This window comes from Channa argus, chromosome 6 (assembly GCF_033026475.1).
Source record: "Channa argus isolate prfri chromosome 6, Channa argus male v1.0, whole genome shotgun sequence".
NCBI classification, from domain to species: domain Eukaryota; kingdom Metazoa; phylum Chordata; class Actinopteri; order Anabantiformes; family Channidae; genus Channa; species Channa argus.
The window spans coordinates 29,043,420-29,062,245 of NC_090202.1; the positions used below are offsets into that span (position 1 = coordinate 29,043,420).

The 18,826-nt window shown below is 38.5% G+C and overlaps 3 protein-coding genes across 3 annotated transcripts; 2 read left to right on the forward strand and 1 right to left on the reverse strand.

The window, feature by feature from the left end:
- The first annotated feature begins 502 nt into the window (after positions 1 to 502).
- On the forward strand, positions 503 to 1,447 carry LOC137129300 (olfactory receptor 6N1-like). Its single transcript, XM_067508280.1, has one exon. It carries the CDS (start codon positions 503 to 505, stop codon positions 1,445 to 1,447), a length of 945 nt encoding a protein of 314 aa, XP_067364381.1.
- A 5,121-nt stretch (positions 1,448 to 6,568) lies between these two features.
- LOC137129301 (olfactory receptor 6E1-like) lies at positions 6,569 to 7,495 on the forward strand. The gene has a single exon (XM_067508281.1). It carries the CDS (start codon positions 6,569 to 6,571, stop codon positions 7,493 to 7,495), a length of 927 nt encoding a protein of 308 aa, XP_067364382.1.
- Positions 7,496 to 13,455: 5,960 nt separating this feature from the next.
- LOC137129303 (olfactory receptor 11A1-like) lies at positions 13,456 to 14,427 on the reverse strand. Its single transcript, XM_067508282.1, has one exon. It carries the CDS (start codon positions 14,407 to 14,409, stop codon positions 13,456 to 13,458), a length of 954 nt encoding a protein of 317 aa, XP_067364383.1. The 5' UTR covers positions 14,410 to 14,427.
- Positions 14,428 to 18,826: the final 4,399 nt, after the last annotated feature.

Genomic DNA, 18,826 nt, shown 5'->3' on the forward strand with positions numbered 1-18,826 from the left:
AGCTCTGAACATCAGTCTGTCATTTGTCCTGCAACTGCTAGTCTGTCCTCATGTCTGTCCCTGTGGGATCAAAGTGTAATATTAATATTTTCGCTGTCTCCTCTGCTCATTCATCTTAAATGTATTTCATATTTGTCAGGGACTGCGAATTGAAAATAGCCTCTGAGACCCTCCTCCAAGGCTTCTGCCCCTGTCTGCGGTGCTTTGATGATGACGTCTGTCGGCTGCTGTCTCCTCTCGATAAAAGTATAAAAGAGTCTGAAGCAGATCATGTCAATCAGTGTCAGGAACAGCAGCTCAGCACGAGGCATAATTCAGTCTCTTTTCATCTTCATGGTGATTGTAATTCAGCGAAAGCTGTCGTTTGGGCATCTCTTTATTGTATCTAGATCATTTATTCTTACTGCTTAAATCTATATCATAATTGAACAGATAATTCTGCAGATTGTTTCAGGTTCAGTTTTAGCAGAAGCTGTGTCACTGCTTTGACAAAGAAAATGAAATGATGATGAACTCCACTCAGGTCTCATATTTCATGCTTGCTGCCTACTTTGACACCAGGATTTTGAAATATTTCTATTTCCTGATAATTCTGTCTTTGTACGTGTTGATTATTTTTTCCAATCTTCTGCTCATTGTTGTTATCTGCACCAACAGGAGTCTACATGAACCTATGTACATGTTTCTGTGCAGCCTGTTTGTGAACGAACTGTGGGGCAGTGCAGGCTTATTTCCATTCCTCATGGTTCAGATTCTATCTGACATTCACATGGTTTCTCTTTACTTTTGTTTCCTGCAGGTTTTCTCTGTGCATTCGTATGTAAATAACCAGTTTTTCACTTTGACCATCATGTCCTATGACAGATATCTCGCCATCTGTGATCCTCTACAATATAGCACACGAATGACGTTTCACAAAGTTGCCGTGCTGGTTGCTATCATATGGTTGTATCCCTTCATTGCCATTGTCTTAATTGTGTCTTTGAGTTCATCCTTACAGCTGTGTGGGAACATCATAAACAAAGTTTACTGTGACAACCACTCCATTTTGAAACTGGCCTGTTCTGACACCAGCATAATCAACATTTATGGACTTATTGCAACTTTTGTTACAGTCTTTGGTCTCGTAATTTCAATAATTTACACGTATGTTCGGATCCTCCAGGTGTGTTTTTCTGCTTCCAAACAGACCCAGCAGAGAGCGGTCAGTACCTGCACACCTCACCTTGCTTCTCTGCTCAACTTTTCATTTGGTTCTTTATTTGAAATAGTTCAAAGCAGATTTAATATGAATGGTGTTCATCCAATGTTACGAATTTTTTTATCATTATACTTCCTGACTTGTCAGCCGCTCTTTAATCCTGTCATGTACGGACTGAAAATGTCGAAGATCAGAAACATGTGTAAAAGGCTGTTATTTTCTGTTGTAAAGAAAGAATCAGGTTGACTGAGAGAAACAGTAAATGATTCCTCAACAGTAACGACATTTGCTGTTATTTGAGTATAAAAAGGTAGAAAATTACACACGTGTGGATTGTAATCAGGTATTAGAAAATACTGCAGTTGTTTTTTTACAGAGCTATGAATTACTCTATCCGGCATATACTGCAGTATAACCTGAGGAAGGACACTCAAACTCAAATGCTCAGTCAGAGACAGAAGCATTGCATTTTCATTTACTCTCTTAAGTTAAATAAACTCAACTAAAAAACTCCTCAGATCCTTTGTTATTTACTGTGCAGTTCCAAACATTCAGTTTGGAACTTTGTGACAGTTCACAAACCTGGTGAGGTGTTACTTTATAAAGACTCAAATGATACCACTGTCTCTTCTTCAGGCATCAGATTGAAAACTGGGAAATAGTTTTGACAGGAGGCTGGTGAATGTACAGAAGTGACAGCTGATGTGGGACAAATTGTATTTAGCAGCTAAATATGACTTCTCTATTATAAAGTCCAAGGGAGAGAAACAACATCAGATGATCCAGACTGAGATTTGTGCAGAGAAAAAGATCAGTGGTTATGTGCAACCAGGGAGTCTGGACTAACTGGGACTTTACAGCTGCTCGTAACATCACCAAAACACAACTTTGGAAGTCTGAGGCAAAGACTGAAGTTTCTGATCCAGGCAGGATCATTATGTTAGCAAAGCCATGTCCACTAGTCAGTAGGCTATGGCTTCTGTCAAATGTTCCACTTTTAAAGAGAGAGTGTCTCTATTAGAGAGTTTGAGACAATTTGCAATGTCTGTACCAGTGATGAAACAAGAAAGTAGTATGAAATAACAAAAGCTAAAAGCTAATAGAAAGATGTGTCTGTAATATAACTAGTTTTAGGGTTGGTCCAATAAGGCACTTGACACAACTGCTCAGTTTAAATAAAGTTTATTATAAAATATAGTAGTTGTCAAAACAGGATGGAGATGTAGTAAGTCCCACGACTCGCTAGGTGGTGCTGAACTCTAGTTTGAGTGGAGAGACGAACGGAGTCTGGAGGTGAGGCGGGGGTTGTATGGAGAAGAGCGGAGTATGGCCCTGCTAGTGTAGGTAGATCCTTCGATGCAGCGAGGATGAGTAACTAGTAGAAAAAGTAGATGGAGGAAAGTACATGGGGAAGGATGTAGTGGTCTAGATCCATACCACAGAGGCAGGCCTGGCAATGAGTGTATGGAACATCCCCGTGGTGAATCTCCAATCCCTGATAGTGAAAAGAACTCTAAATCCGTTTTACTGAACCATATCAAAAACTCCAAAATCCCTTTAGTGACAGAGCGTGCTAGTGCTAGTCTCTAGCTCTGGATTCCTTTGTGAAGTCCTTGATAGAGGTAATCATGGAATACTTGAACACATGGACACTCGTCTGAGCACCGTATAGAGTAGGCAGATAATCACATGGTTTGGTGAAAACGTGAACATGGCACAATTAAAGCATAGACATGACGTGATACATCTTCTCCTTATAATCATTTGGTTATAAGGGCTTGATAATCTTGATTTCTCATGGGCAGATAACAGTACTCATAATCCTTATCCTTATCCTCATTCATTAGGTCGGCAACAGAGAGTCTATAGGAAGCAGTTACTCATGAAACCAGAGGGACAGGCAGAGTTAGGTCGATATGATAAAGGTAAAGTAAAGTACTTAGCCATTATACATATAAGGTGTACAACAAAATTCCTTATCATGCTATTTAGTGGTAGGAGAAACCAGAGCACCCGGAGGAAACCTACACAAACACGGGGAGAACATGTAAACTCCACACAGAAAGGCCTTGTCCGGTCCGGGGACCTTCTTGCTGTGAGGCAAGAGTGCTAACCACTCTGCCACCGTGCTGCTTAAGCTTGGTCTGTATCATAGATCCCAATGCTGAATTTGATAAGGGCTGGAAAGTCTCACTGAGACTGCAGACAATCTGGCAGGAACTGTGGGCAAAGCTGGACTTAAATAGTGAGGGGAACAGGTGTAAACGATTAGGAGTGGTGATGACTAGTGAAGCTGAACGAAATGAACAGGGACAAGAAGTGGAGAAAAGGGCTACAAAGCAAAAGTCCAGAATAGGAAGTGGGACAGATCATGACAGTGTCAGCATGAACTGTCAGTGAGAGCTTTACTCTTATACCTTTGACGGTTACGGTTGAGTAACTTAAGTGGAAGGACCCAAGTAAGGAGATGGCAAGGAGGTATGAAGAAAAGGGATATTAATTATGAGCAATTTGGAGGAGAGAACTAAAAATCACTCCACAAGGAGGGTAAAGAACTTACACACAGACTAAGAGAACAAATGCTAACAAAACTACATAAATCCTAAAGTAACAAACACCCAAAAGGGGAGGACAACTTAGGTTGGGACAGTGCCGGGGAGCAGGGAAATAAACGATATACAAACAAGGGGAACGTCAGACAAAACAGCAACTAAACCAACAGGGTGCACATGTGCAAGACAGGAAACGGACTAGACAGAACCAATGTAGGGTGAACCCAGGAACCAGAGAAAAACGTAACTAATATAACACATTGGTAAAGGAATAAATGAACAGGACTAAACAGGAACAGACAGACAAGGATAAATAATACTATAACTAAATGTAAAGCAGAGGGAAAATACACAAGAGTAACTAATACAGGGAGCAGGATACAAACAGACAGGTGGAGGCTACAATGTAACAAAGCGATAACTAAACCACAGTATAAACTTGACAGAGTCCAGAAACGGGGAACAGGCAGAGCAGGGAGGGGAGTGTCCTAGCAGGGAATAGTGGGTAGAGCTGGGTAAAGGACTAGGGAACAGGTGAAACAGATCAGGACAAACGATAAAGGTGAAGAAACCAAACAGACTAACAGGAACCTAAACTGGAAAACTCAAAAACCACTATTATTTGTTATCGTGTACCGTCCTCCAGTCCCTTATTCAGAGTTTGTGATTGAATTTTTACACGATGCTGGAATGAGCTACCAAACTCTGCACGCTCAGCTGATTCTCTCCCAGTATTCAAATAACTGCTGAAAACACAACTCTTCCGCATCTTCCTATGCATTTAAATCTATATTTTAAAAAAAAACTTCCTTTCTGCTCTTTCTCGCACTTGCATCTCGTGAAAGTTGAACACTTTTCTGATAGGACTTTGCTTTGATGTATTCTCCTTGACTTAGATTTTGGTTTTTAGTTTTTGGACTCATGACTTGTTTCATGTGGATTTCTGTTACCTGCATCTTGTTCTGAGGTTTGATGTGCTTTTCTTTTGGGTTCCCTAGTTATTTTTTGTGTGTTCACTTAGGTTTATGGTATTGTTGTCTTTAGTCAGTGTTTGGTCCATTTGCCTTTTTTATCTTCAGTCCATCCCCCTAGGCTTCAATTTTGGTCTGTATCTATTTAGGAAAATATGACTAGGGAAATTAGTGTTCATTTTGGGTTTTATAGTTTGTTTCACGGTTTTGTTCAGTGTAATGACCTGCTGTGCTATTTCATGTTGTCCTTTTAGGAGCGATCTTTTGTTGACCCCTTTTGAGTTTTACCTTAATAAACCTGTTTATTAGTCGACTCCCACTTGCTGTTTCTTCACTGGGGTCCATCTTAATTCAAACCATGATAGACAGGGCCTTTGCTGTTATTGCCGCTAAGATGTGGAACTTTTCAGCTTCCGATATTTGTGTTATATCTGAGCTCCATACTTTTAAATCCAAACTTAAGACTCCCTTGTTCAAGCAGGCATTTGATACTTTTTTTTAATATATAATTGTTTTTGTTCTATTTTTAACAGTTTTTGTAACATGCTTAGGTCAAACCCCGATTGATGTCAAGTGCTGAATAAATAAAGGTTGCCTTACAGAAAGTGATAAATGCTTAGTGTGGGTTTAGATTTCACCTCTGTGCTTCTCTTATTGGACATCAATGAGGATTTTGACACAGTACTTTACTAAATTCTTAGATTGTCTTGAAGACATTTGGGGTCACCGATTGGCCCTTGCCTGGCAAAAATCCTACTTATCAGAAAGAACAGTTTTTATTATGATATATCAGTATTTTCTGATAAATGAGAAGTTCCTCAGGGCTCAGTTCTTGTTCTACAGCTGAGTATCATCTGCATAACTGTGTAAAGGCAGATGAACATTCTCAGATTACTAAACTGGAGTCCTGACTCTGGATTGTGAAAGTGGATTTCAAACAATTTACTGCTCCTAAATTCAGATAAAACTGAAATGTTGATCAGAATTTTAAATTAAATCCAGAATATTTAACCATAGTAAACCTATTGCAGCCTTCCTTCACTGGCTTCCTGTTCATGTCATATTCAGAACACTTTATAGGTAGTTTATAGCCAAGTGTGAGTCAGTTCTTCGCTAATAGAAAATGGTGAAATGGTCCTTTTGATCTGGGAAGGACTTTCAAGTGACACCCAAGGGAGAGTTTCGATATCTCACCATCTTGGTTATGGTTGAACCAAATGTACTGGGGTGGCATCAACAGTATTTCTGGCTCTTGTGTTAAGGTGGAGGGATGGGGCAAAGATTTCAACTGACCACATGATCTACTTTCCAAACCTTGACATATTGTTGGTAACTACAAATCTTCTAGGAGATACGTAAGTATTCCTAGTTCAAATGAGATGCCTGAGCATTTCCTACCTGTTGGATGTGCCCAGAAAACTTTCAGTGTAAGAAACAGAGTCTCACATCAGTTAAAATGGGTTTGATTGTTCAGTTTTTAATGCAGCTCTGTTTGACTAGTCTTAAGGAACAGTTTGTTCCAATGTTTTAGTAAATCACAGTGTGTCAGTCTGGGCACTTAGGTTTCATCATTCGGAAACCAGTGGGCTCCCACACTGCTGCTGTGGGCGTCTCCCATCTCACAAAGTATAAAGGGTGGACATGCAGGGTTTCAGCTCCTGTTTGTGGTTAAATGAAGGTTTAAAATCACATTTGAGTAAAACACCCTAAATCTGTCATCGGTGGTTTCTTTGTTCATGTGAGTACCTGAATAGTGTTTGTGTGATTAATGCAGCAACTAACAATGACTGAAATTCTAGCTTCCACAGTTCTGAGAAATTAGCTTAATGAACCAAAAGAAAATCATGATAAACTCTACACAGTTTTCTTATTTTACTCTTGCTGCCTATTTTGACACCCGGGTGTTCAAATATTTATTTTTCATCCTTGTTCTATTCTTGTATGTTCTAATAGTTTGTTCCAACCTTCTGCTCATTGTGGTTATCTGTATGAACCGAAGTTTACATGAACCTATGTACATGTTTCTGTGCAGCCTGTTTGTAAATGAACTGTATGGAAGTACAGCACTGTTTCCTTTCCTGCTGGTTCAGATCCTCTCAGACATTCACTCTGTTTCCAATAATTTTTGCTTCCTGCAGATTTTTTGTGTGTATTCCTATGGTAGTGTGGAGTTTTTTAACTTAGCCATTATTTCATTTGACAGATATGTTGCTATCTGTTATCCTCTACAGTATAAAGCACAAATGACTTTTAACACGATTGCCTTTCTTATAGTTGTGACATGGTTACCTTGTTTTCTTATGGTTGTTGGATTAACATCCTTGAGTTTCTCCTTACACCTGTGTGGGAACATCATAAACAAAGTCTACTGTGACAACTACTCAATTGTGAAGTTGGCCTGCTCCGATACCAGCATAAATAACATTTATGGACTTATTGTAACTTTTCTAACTGTCTTTGGTCCTTTAATTGTAATTCTTTACACTTACATGAGAATCTTTAAGGTGTGTTTTTCTGGTTCCAAACAGACCAGACAGAAAGCTGTCAGTACCTGCACACCTCACCTCGCTTCTCTTATTAACTTTTCTTTTGGGGTTTGTTTTGAAATATTACAAAACAGGTTTAATATGAGCATGGTGCCCATTATGTTAAGAATCTTTTTATCGCTGTATTTTCTAACTTGCCAGCCGCTTTTCAATCCGCTACTTTATGGACTGAAAATGTCTAAAATTTGTAAAATCTGTAAGAGTCTGTTTTGTTCTGACAAGTAGATAATTGGACTGATTAGACTGTATTTGGGGAAATAAATGGTTATCATTTGTCAACCACAAACAATTTTTTTTGAAATTATTATAAAAAAATCTGTATTTTAAGTATCACCAAGAATGCAAAAATCACAGAAACTTGTTACCCCAAAAACCATGACTCTAACCCTTAAGAGATCCTACGAACATTTTGTGCCATTCAGTTATATATTATCAAGCCATTTTGGCTGGGTTGAATGAATATAGCTTAAATTTGCCAGAGGACATTTAAGGCTCTAGTGGTTTTAAAAATTAGATATTTAAAGTTGAAAAAATGTAATATATTTTTACCACAGTTTTTGGGAAGGTGGCATTTTATTTAAAATCTGACACTGCATCAATGGTGCATCAATTTTGCTGTCAATCACTGACCCATCTAAGGGCCTAATAATAATCAGGTACTCCTTCAAATTAATTTTATGGAAATTATTTTAGCTTCTCACTTTTTTAATTGAAAAAAAAATCAAACATAATGGCCTTTTAAATAGTTTAAAAATCCCCAAAATATAATTAATATGATTTTACAACAGTTTTTGGGACACTTTTTTTTTTTAAAAGGACCTTCCAGGATCGTCCAGCAGTCTTTGTGCAGATGGGAAATGAAGCACTAAAGCCCGACAGTGAGCAAAAGCAACCAGAAGCTGGTGACAAAACCCTTAACCAGCGATGTGTTCCCGAGAAAATATGCTCTAACAGCATTTGTCAGGACTTGGCTCAGCAGCCATGACAAAAGAGAGGAGTACATAAGGTGAAGGCCCAAATAAGGAATTTATTATGCAAAAATATGATAAAGTTATTTTCTGCTTGTTTAGTTTTATTTATCAGTCCAATCAGTGATGAATGACTACATGGATGAGTGAAACATGATATAAGAGAAACAAGATTACGAAACAAACAAAAAATGCCTCTCATTTCTAAGGAAGGCCAGGGATTTAGAGGAAGTAGGACTGTGAGTGGGAGAGGTTCAATATCTCAGTGAACACCGGTGCTAGCTGGTTATCACAGGCTCTGAGAATCTCACTGTGTGTTCACTCACCTAAAGGCTTTTCTTACACTGTGCTCCATAATGGTAAATGTGATTACTGTTCTGGCATTGTCCGCATGCACACTACCGTTAGCGTTGTTGGCAGCAGCCTTGAACTTAGCATAGAAGTGTTCAGCTCGTCCACCAGGAATGATCGTCATCTTGGGGGAAGTTATAGTCCATTATTGGTCTCAGTTCCTACCATAGGATCCTACAGTCACTCTGCTGCAACTGGGACTCTAGTTTCCTCCTATAGTACCGCTCTGGCGCTTTCACTGCTCTGATTACATCATATGATGCAGCCTTGCATTCGTCCATGTTGCTGGTAGTTGCAGTGTGGGATTTGAGAGCATCTCAGATGGTTCTGTCCACCCACAGCTTCTGATTGGGAAACGTTCTGATGACTGTTTTATGAGCCATATTGTCTGTTAGTTTCCTGATAAATCCAACAACTGCTTCTGTAAATAAAACAGTGTCATTGGGGCTGCACCAGAACATGTCCCTTTCTTCATCATCAAGAGCATCCTGAAGAGTGGCCACTGATTTGTGGTTGCACACAAAGGCACACAGTGGTTATCAATTGTCTGGCACTGCTGGGTCAAGGCATGTCTTAGAGATGTAGAGGAGATTGCAGTCCCAAATTACTCTAAAGGAATTTGACCCTTGCCAGAACTTTCTTTTAGTCGGTCGGAATTGGAAGAGGATCTTCCAAGGTCTTTTAACAAACTCAGACGTTCTGCATAACCTGGATGATTTGCTAGCACAATAGCCAGTCTCGCTGTATGGAATTAGTTAGGCTAATTTGGAGCTTCCCTTCTTTGATTAGTAAGACACCTGGCCGTAATTATCTAATAGAACACAACATTGATGTTGGTTCTATGGTGTGGTTAATAAAAAAGGAAAGTGAAATATGTTAGAAAATGGTATTGCTGAACCACTCTTTAGTTGGGCTTTACCATGCTTGTTGGTCCCAAAGTCAGATAAACTGGTTAAGGATTTAAGCATCAATTCACAACAAAGTCATCTCAAGTCAATTTACATAACAAAGTCAAGATTATACAAATATGTAGAGAAAACCCAACAAAGTCTCCTTGAACAAGCCCTAGGCAACAGTGGAGAGGAAAACTCCTTTAATAGAAGAAATCTCCATCAGAACCAGGCTCAGTGAGGATGGCCATCTTCCTTGGCCAGTTGGGATGAGTGAAAAGCCCTTACAAATAGAGAGGGTGTATCCTTCTGCAATCCTTCTGGTCAAAAATAATTCCTTGCAGTAGTACTGGAGCCCAGACTTATTCCATCTAGAGTAACAATATGGTTGGACATCATATTTCTGAGATTTTTAGGCCCAAATACTATGACTTCAGTTTTGTCTGAGTTTAGAAGTAGGAAATTATGGGACATCCAAGCCTTTATGTCTTGTAGGCTTGAAGCTTGATTAAATGTTTTTTACTTCATCTGGTTCCATAGATAGATATAGCTGGGTATCATCAACATAGCAATGGAAATGTATGTAGTGTTTTCTAATCATGTTGCCTAAAGGAGACATATATAAAGTAAAAAGTATTGGTCCTAACACAGAGCCTTGTGGAACTCCATAGCTAACCTTTGTGTGCATTGAGGATTCATCATTAACATGAACAAATTGAAATCTGTCAGATAGATAAGATTTAAACCAACCTAGTGCAGTTCCTTTAATCCCAATTTCATGTTCTAGTCTCTATAATAAAATGTTATGATCAATGGTATCAAATGCAGCACTAAGATCTAAAACAAGTATAGAGATGAGTCCATTATCTGAGGCCATGAGAAGATCGTTGGTGACTTTTACCAGTGCTGTTTCTGTACTATGATAAACTCTAAATCCTGACTGAAAGTCTTCATACAAATTATTCCTGTACAGGTGGTCGCATAATTGTTTTGCAACTTCTTTTTCAAGGATTTTAGAAATAAAGGGGAGATTAGATATTGGTCTGTAATTCGCTAAAACACCTGGGTCAAGACAAGATTTTTAAGTAGTGGTTTAATTACAGCTACCTTATAGGCCTGTGGTACATAGCCTGTTTCTAAAGATAGGTTGATGAAGTCTAATACAAACATGTCTATTAAGGGTAAAGCGTCCTTGAGCAGTCTAGTTGGAATAGGCTCTAGCAGACAGGTTGTTAGTTTAGATGAGGTAATATTTAGAAGGATATAGGCAGGTTCTCCTTTCCCAGTGCACATGTAAAATTGCTACTTTCATTAGTCCTCTTTATTCTTACACCATTAGGTGTTTCGGATTCTGAAATGCTCCTGCAATATTTCGGTGGCTTATAAATTGCAAAATAGGTGATATGTAGGGCTGCGCAGTGTATTAGGTAATCTGGCTGTTTTCTCTGATACTTGGGAAACTCACCTGAAATGCATCCAAGAACTTTGCGAGAGAGACTGTGACCTATCTCAGCCAAGTAGTGGGACAGGGAAAAGTACACCTTGTCAGTCTGTGCAAAAGTTCATGCTGTAGAACAGTTTCCAGTTCCACCCACTAAGAGAGAACTAATGCATTTTCTTTGCCTCAATGAGTTTTTGTAGAAATTATACTGTTGTGAAACCACTTGATGATTTGCTTAGGAAAAGTTGTTTGTTCCCCTGTCTGTCAAAAAGCTTTTCAACAAAACACTTATATGTTGTGCTCTTGTCCTGTACGTTCTGTGTTTGGACTGACCATTTAAACTGCACATTGCTGCCATCAAGGTGGGGGCTGGAGCTGTCTTCATGCAGCCAGATGTCCTTGGCATAGATAAACCTGTTAAACCCTGACCCTTTTCAAAAAAATGGAACTCGCACCAGTTGAATTATTCAGTGATTGAAATAGAGGCACTGGCCTAAATAATGGCTTTTGAGGCTTTTGAGGTGTATGTTGTTCTGAAGCAGTGTTCATGTAATCGTGTACACTAATCCTTAATCAACTGACTATTTGAACTCTTAGCAGTGTCCTAACCAGATGTTGGGCAGATGGTCATTCTATCTACAGTCCTACTATCTTGATATTTTTTTATGTGAAGGGTTGACAGATGCATTGTTTCTCAGGTATGACCAGGGATAACCTAACTCCTTAATATACCTCTTGCGTCTTCTTCGCCTCTTAAAATTATTGTTGAGGTGTGAACATGTACAGTGAATGTTAAACCATGGACGAGCTATTGTGTTTTCCAGTTTCCATAATGTATATAGCAATGCATATAATGTATATAACTGGGTTAAAGTACGTTGTTTTTATTTGTGTTAAACAGTGTTAAATGTGAGTTAAATGTTAAATTCTGATGTTGGGATTCCCTTTGGGACCCTGTTCTTGAGGAGGGGGATGTGATGGCCCTCTGGCTTGTTGTTTATTTTATACTCGACTTGCAGATAGCTGGAGTTGGAACTAATTAAGCTGGTTGAGACACCTGGGCCCAGTTTCTTACTACCTATATTTCTCTGACCTTCCTCAGACTAGAGAGCTCTCTTTTCCCCACAGACCATGTTTATTTTATGGTATATTTCACTCATCTGTGCACACACTCATTATTGATTGAACTGAAACTGTTATTTTATGATATTTTCTGCTTGTTTTTCTGCTTGTCTTTTTTCATGACAGTGAAGCCAGGTTGCAACAACGGCACAATGCAGCAAGTCAATAAAACAACAGGTGAAGAATCCTGGTCGAATGGCAACGGCAAATTATAAACATAACTTATAGCTTACATGTAGTTTACCAATGTTTAATCGACATACAAGGTATATAAATAGAAATATTCTGTTGAACCTCACATTATTTTTAATGACCAGTGTGTAAGATCAGGATGAAATAAAAGGCAGATATAACATAACATTTGACATAGCACTGGCCCAGTGATCTTTGGGGCTGTGTAAAATAAATAATATTTAATGTTTTCTTTTTGTGGAACTCAAAAGCATGACATGCTTGACAAGCACTACTACTGCCACTTTCCTGAAGTCATCATCAGTCATTTATCAGCTGATATAAAAGTATCATATCCGCTGTACAATTGAGCTGTTGCTAAAAAGCCAGTATGACATAAATGAACACTTAAAATTATAAAAGAAAAATTTTAAATGTAAAACCATACAAAAATATTTTATCAAGGGTCGTAAGTAAATAAGTCCCAAGTTAAGCATAATATGGTCTCTTGATTGTATAATCTGTAAAGTTCTAATTACTTTAAAATGTTTTGCCTGAAAATCTGTTGAGGATTTGTTTCATGTAAAATGTGTGAAATTAAAAATTAAACATTAGTAGATTACGTGGCCCCTAAATAGACTTGAGACCTGTCATTGGCCAATGGCAGCTAGTATAGGCTCCAGACCCCCGGTGACCCGGAACAGGATAAGAAGTTTCAGATAATGGATGAAGTGACAAAAAGCCACAAATGCATAATTATTATGTCTTAAACAACCAGCCTTTATTTAAGACCATCACAAAATGTAACAAACCCCCTAATACCATAAAGAGAATTTAGAGTAATGAAATCAATCTTGTCAGTACTGACTGGACGCATGCAAAGGTTACTGAGATTTCTATTAGTTAATTTTGGTTGTAATAAGTGGAAATTCATGTTCTTCATTAAATTCAGTATTTAGTATTTGCAATTCTCTTTGTCAATAATTGTAATTACTGTAATTATTATAGGGTTGTAATTGTGAGGTGAGTTCTGCTTTTCCATGAACTGCTAGCTAGAAATCAGCTAGTAACAAAATCAGGTTCAATACACCTATTCTTTTTAAGATTGATGTTCTGGCGCCTGAATAGAGGAATGTAAAGACTAAAAATGAAAATTTGTAAAATTTGCATATAAATTTTTCCTAATATTATTAGGAGTAATATTATTCTCCTAATACAATGGGATAAATGAAGAAATTTAGATTAGTCCATCTGAACAGACCTACACTTTCCAACAGAATCTAAAATCAGACCTTTACATATAATTCGGATTTTGGACATATTCAGACCATACATTACAGGGTTTAAGAGCGGCTGGCATGTAAGATAGTACAATGGCAGTATTATTTGCAGCATGTTTGGTACATTGCTCATATTAAATCTGCTTTGCAAGATTTCAAAGAAAACGCCAAAAGAGAAGTTGAGCAGAGAAGTGAGGTGAGGTGTGCAGGTGCTGACAGCTTTCTGTCTGGTCTGTTTAGAACCAGAAAAACACACTTGAAGAATCCTCATATAAGTGTAAAGGATTAAAGAAACTGGAGCATAGACTGTAAGAGAAGCAGCAATGAGTTCATAGATGTTATTTACACTAGTATCAGAACATGCCAGTTTTATGATGTAGTAGTTGTCACAATACACTTTATTTATGATGTTCCCACACAGCTGTAAAGAGGCAGTCAAACATATTGTGACAAAAACTGCAACAAAAGGAGGCAACCAGATAACAGCAATAAGCAACGTAACCTTAGTAGATGTCATGTGTGTGTTATACTGCAGAGGATAACAGATAGCAAGGTATCTGTCATAAGACATGATGGCTAAATTAGTAAATTCCACACTTCCATATGAGTACATACAGAAAACCTGCAGAAAACAGAATGGAGCAGAAACTGTGTGACTATCAGAAAGAATCTGAACTAGAAGGAATGGAAACAACGCTGTACTACCAAAGAGTTCATTTAAAAACAGGCTGCACAGAAAAATGTACATAGGTTCATGTAGACTTCTGTTCGTACATATAACAACAATAAGCAGAAGATTGGAACAAACTATGAAAATATAAAGAAACATAATAATCATCAAATATAAGTATTTTAAAACCCCAGTGTCGAAGTAGGCTGAGAGTACAAAATACGAAACATGTGTAGAGTTTATCATGATGCTTCATTTGCTTAAAAAAAGAATTTAAAAATGAGTGTAATCAAAATTTTATTATAAGTTATAAGTTTGTAAAAGTTTAACTAGTCTAAATTGTACCATGTATCACAGAGTGCAGCAAATGAATCAACCTGTATTTACAGTAACATAGTTACAGCTATGGCACCACCTAACCTGAACAATCTCAAACTGTATAAAGGTCAACCAACAGGTTAGATATGAAACTACAAGCAGCCTGTGACAGTCCCTCCTGACTGACCTCAACCTTTGTTTCTGCTTCTTTTAATCCACTGTCAGTGGACTCCCACAACAGCAGACTGACGTCATTATTAAAACACACCTTGGTAGTAATTGTTTCGGGAACACAACATGTGCACACTGACCATCTTTAATGTTTTTGCTGTTCAGGAAAAAGATACGATCAAAGAAAGTGATAGATTAAAGTGGAGGATTAGATCTTTAGATGAAAATAATCAGATAATCACTTAATAAAGTTTCAAGCATGCCTAGAAGACATGAAAGCCTGGATGCCCCACAATTTTTTACCTTGTAAACTCAGACAAAACTGAAGTCATTGTATTTGGGCCCAAAAATCTCAGTGATATGTTGTCCAACCATATTGTTACTCTAGATGGCATAAGTCTGGCCTCCAGTAGTACTGCAAGGAACCTTGGAGTTATTTTTGACCAGGATTTGTCCTTTAACTCACATATAAAACAAATCTCTAGAACAGCCTTCTTCCACCTACGGAACATTGCCAAAATTAGGAGCATACTGTCTCAAAGTGATGCCGAAAAACTGGTCCATGCATTTGTTACTTCTAGGTTGGACTACTGTAATTCCCTACTTTCAGGATGCCCCAGTAACTCCCTAAAGAGCCTGCAATTAATCCAAAATGCTGCAGCAAGAGTGCTGACTGGAACTAGCAAGAGAGATCATATTTCACCTTCACTAGTTTCTCTCCATTGGCTTCCCATTAAATTTTGAATAGAATTAAAAACCCTGCTTCTTACATATAAAGCTCTGATTGGTCAGGCTCCATCATATATATAGAAGATCTCATAGCAGCATATCATCGCAGTAGACCACTTCAATCTCAGAATGCAGGCCTACTTGTGGTTCCCAGAATTTCCAAAGGTAGAATGGGAGGTAGAGCCTTTAGCTATCAAGCTCCTCTCCTGTGGAACCAGCTCCCAGTTCAGATTCAGGAAGCTGACACCCTCTCTACTTTTCTGTCTAGGCTTAAAACCTTCCTCTTTAATAAAGCATATAGTTAGTTATAGTCATGCTGCCATAAGGTTAGAGTGCTGGGGAATTCACTTAGCTCCTTTCCTCTTCTTAACCATCTCTCCTCTCCTCTCACTCCACAATTGTCACCACTGTATGACATTAACTCTGTGTGTTTTCTCCCGTACTTGTCTTTGTCCTTCTCTGTCCCCCTCTCTCTCTCCCTTTCTGCAGGTGTTCCCAGCTTTGAAGCTGTGTGTCTTCCAGCGTGCAGCTACTAGTCCTACCAACCTGCCCAATGTTTCGTTGTTGCTTTTTGTTGCTCTGTTCTTTTCTTTCTTCACTTTCCACTCACCCCAACCGGTCAAGGCAGATGGCCGTCCACCCTGAGCCTGGTTCTGCTGAAGGTTTCCTCTGTTAAAGGGACTTTTTCCTCTCCGCTGTTGCCTATGGCTTTGCTCCAGGGGGAATTGTTGGGTTCCCTCTATACATCTTTATAATCTTGACTTTATTCTGTAAAGTGCCCTGAGATGACTTTGTTGTGATTTGGCGCTACAATAAATAAAGTTGAATTAAATCTGTCTTTTTTGTAATTCTGATTTTTGAAGCATTAAAGCTCTGTTTTATTAATTTTGTGCCCACAGATTGTGCCATTTCCTGGTTGCAGGCCTGTTCAAAACATGTAAATACACCTGTTACCACTGCAATGAAAATCAGTTTTTCTATGGTTTTAATGATTTCAATTGAGATTTTCACTTAAGACTAACTGCATAAAGGTTTAACAAATGATACTTTACTAAAGCTTAGTCAGTTTTTAATTTCACCCTTCCCCCTTGACTTCTGGTTTCCAGCGGCATCTTGATCTACACACCTTCTCTTGTTACTTACTACTTCTAGTCTCTCCATTTCCTGGAAGACTTCCATCTCATTGTCAGTTTCACCTGTTTCCTAACTCTATATTCCCTGCTCTCCCTTAGTACCTCTGCCAAAGTTACATCTTACAGATATTTTGATTAAAAGATTCAGCAGAGGATTTTTATATGCATCTATTTCAATTTCTTAGATTAATTTGATTAGGAATATATAATATCATTTTTTTAATAATGTAAATGTTAGAATTCTGTTCCTCAGTCCATTCCAGTTGGTGGCAGTAATGCACTTATTTGTTGTTTGCCAACGGACATAAAACATCAAGAAGAAGAAGAGAAGCAAAGCCCTCCGATGTGCAGCCAATGTGTATTTAACTCTTCCGCCTGTTAGTTGATTCTGACGGATCTACCAGTTCTGACCTGCCTGCTGGCCTGACCTGCTTGTTACACAGCCTCAGTTCCCCAATCCCCACCTGTCTCTCGCCTATGTAAGTCTAGGTTTTTCATATCGGATTTCTTGATTCTTAATTTAATCACTAGTATTTAATATCTAGATTTCAGATTGTTTATATTGAATGTTGGTTTCATGAAATTGGATTCTTGGATACTAGACGTTTGGATTGTGATTGTGTGACTGATTAATAGATCATGGAGGATCATTGAGGATCTTGGATTTTGGACATTGGATGTTGGATCCTGTAACTGTTCACTATTTCCCAAATATCTGCCCTGCTCTTTGTATCTACTACTCAGTAACCAATTTTAGAACCCTGGACACTTGTCCCAAGACTCTCTATCTTCTTGGTTCATCCAGGCGTTGCTACATGGGTGCAGCCCTCTTGTCTCTTCTGTTCCAGCTATCTCAAACTCTGTTTCCAGACCGTGTCTGTCTTCCTCCTGGATTGCTTGAAGATTCACTTCTCAACTCAACTCAGCTCAATTCAACTCAACTTTATTCATATAGCGCCAATTCACAACAAAGTAATCTCAAGGCACTTTACAGAATAAAGTCAAGAATATAAAGACGTATAGAGAAAACTCAACAATTCTCCCTTGAACAAGTCCTAGGCAACAGTGGAGAGGAAAAACTCACCCCTTTAATAAAAGAAACCTCCAGCAGAACCAGGTTAAGGGAGCTGCGATCTGCCTTGACCGGTTGGGGTGAGTGGAAAGTAAAGAGAGAAAAGAAGTAGAGCAACAACAAAACTTGGGGCAGGTTGGTAGGACCGGGTAGCTGCACACTGGAAAACCCATAGCTCCAAAGCCGGGGACACCTGCAGAAAGGGACAGAGAGAGGGAGACAGAGAAGGAAGAGTTAATGACATACAGTGGTGAAAACTTCTCCTATCAGTTATCATTTGCTCATCTCCACCAAACAGTAAGCCAAAGGGTTGCTTAGACAATCCGCAGCCATCTCTTCAGAGATTTTTTTGACTATGTATTAGAACATGTTTATTCTGAAATAACTGATGATTATAGGCCTGATAACCCTAAACTTTGAGGGGTAACAGAAGGTGTTATCTGTAAATTATTTAAATGTATCGATTTGAATTACAATGTACTGGATGAAGTGAAGAAGAGAAGTTACAAGCACGACTACATCATCAAGGAGGCATATGATATCACATCTATGTGAATGTCCTTTAGTGGCCCAGCCAGAGCCCAGACTTGAACCCGATTGAACATCCTGAAATGATGGAGAGACCTGAAGATTGCTGCAGACCAACGCTCCTCATCCAACCTGATGGGCTTGATAGGTACTGCAAAGAACAAGAAGAATGGAACCTGCCTAAAAAGAGGTGTGCTCAGCAGGTGTCTCAAAAAGACTTGAAACTGTAATTGGTGCAATAAGCAAAGGCAGTGAATACATGTGATTTTTTTCCTTTTTTATTTTTAATAAATTTGCAAAGATTTGAAACAAACTTCTTTCACATTGTCATTATGGGGTATTGTTTGTAGAATTTTGATGAAATTATAACTTGAATTCATTTTCAAATAAGGTGGTAACATAACAGTATGTGGAAAAAGTTAAGTGCTCGGAATAATTTCTGGATGCACTGTAGTTTCAAAGTCATGAATGATGTAAGTGTTCTGAGACTAGTTTTTTTAATAGTCTGTTTAAAGCAGCTATGCGGGTTGTCTCCACTCAGCTCTTCCTGACGGGGTGCACATTTAGCTGCCTGACAAAAATGTCCCCGTTTCTTTTTTGAGATGGTGTATAGCTTCCCACAATTCCTACATTATTTTAGTTTATCACATGGGAGTGTGTTGTGTATGGCGTCCTGTTTGTGTTTTTGATAGCACTGACTAGACCTATAGAT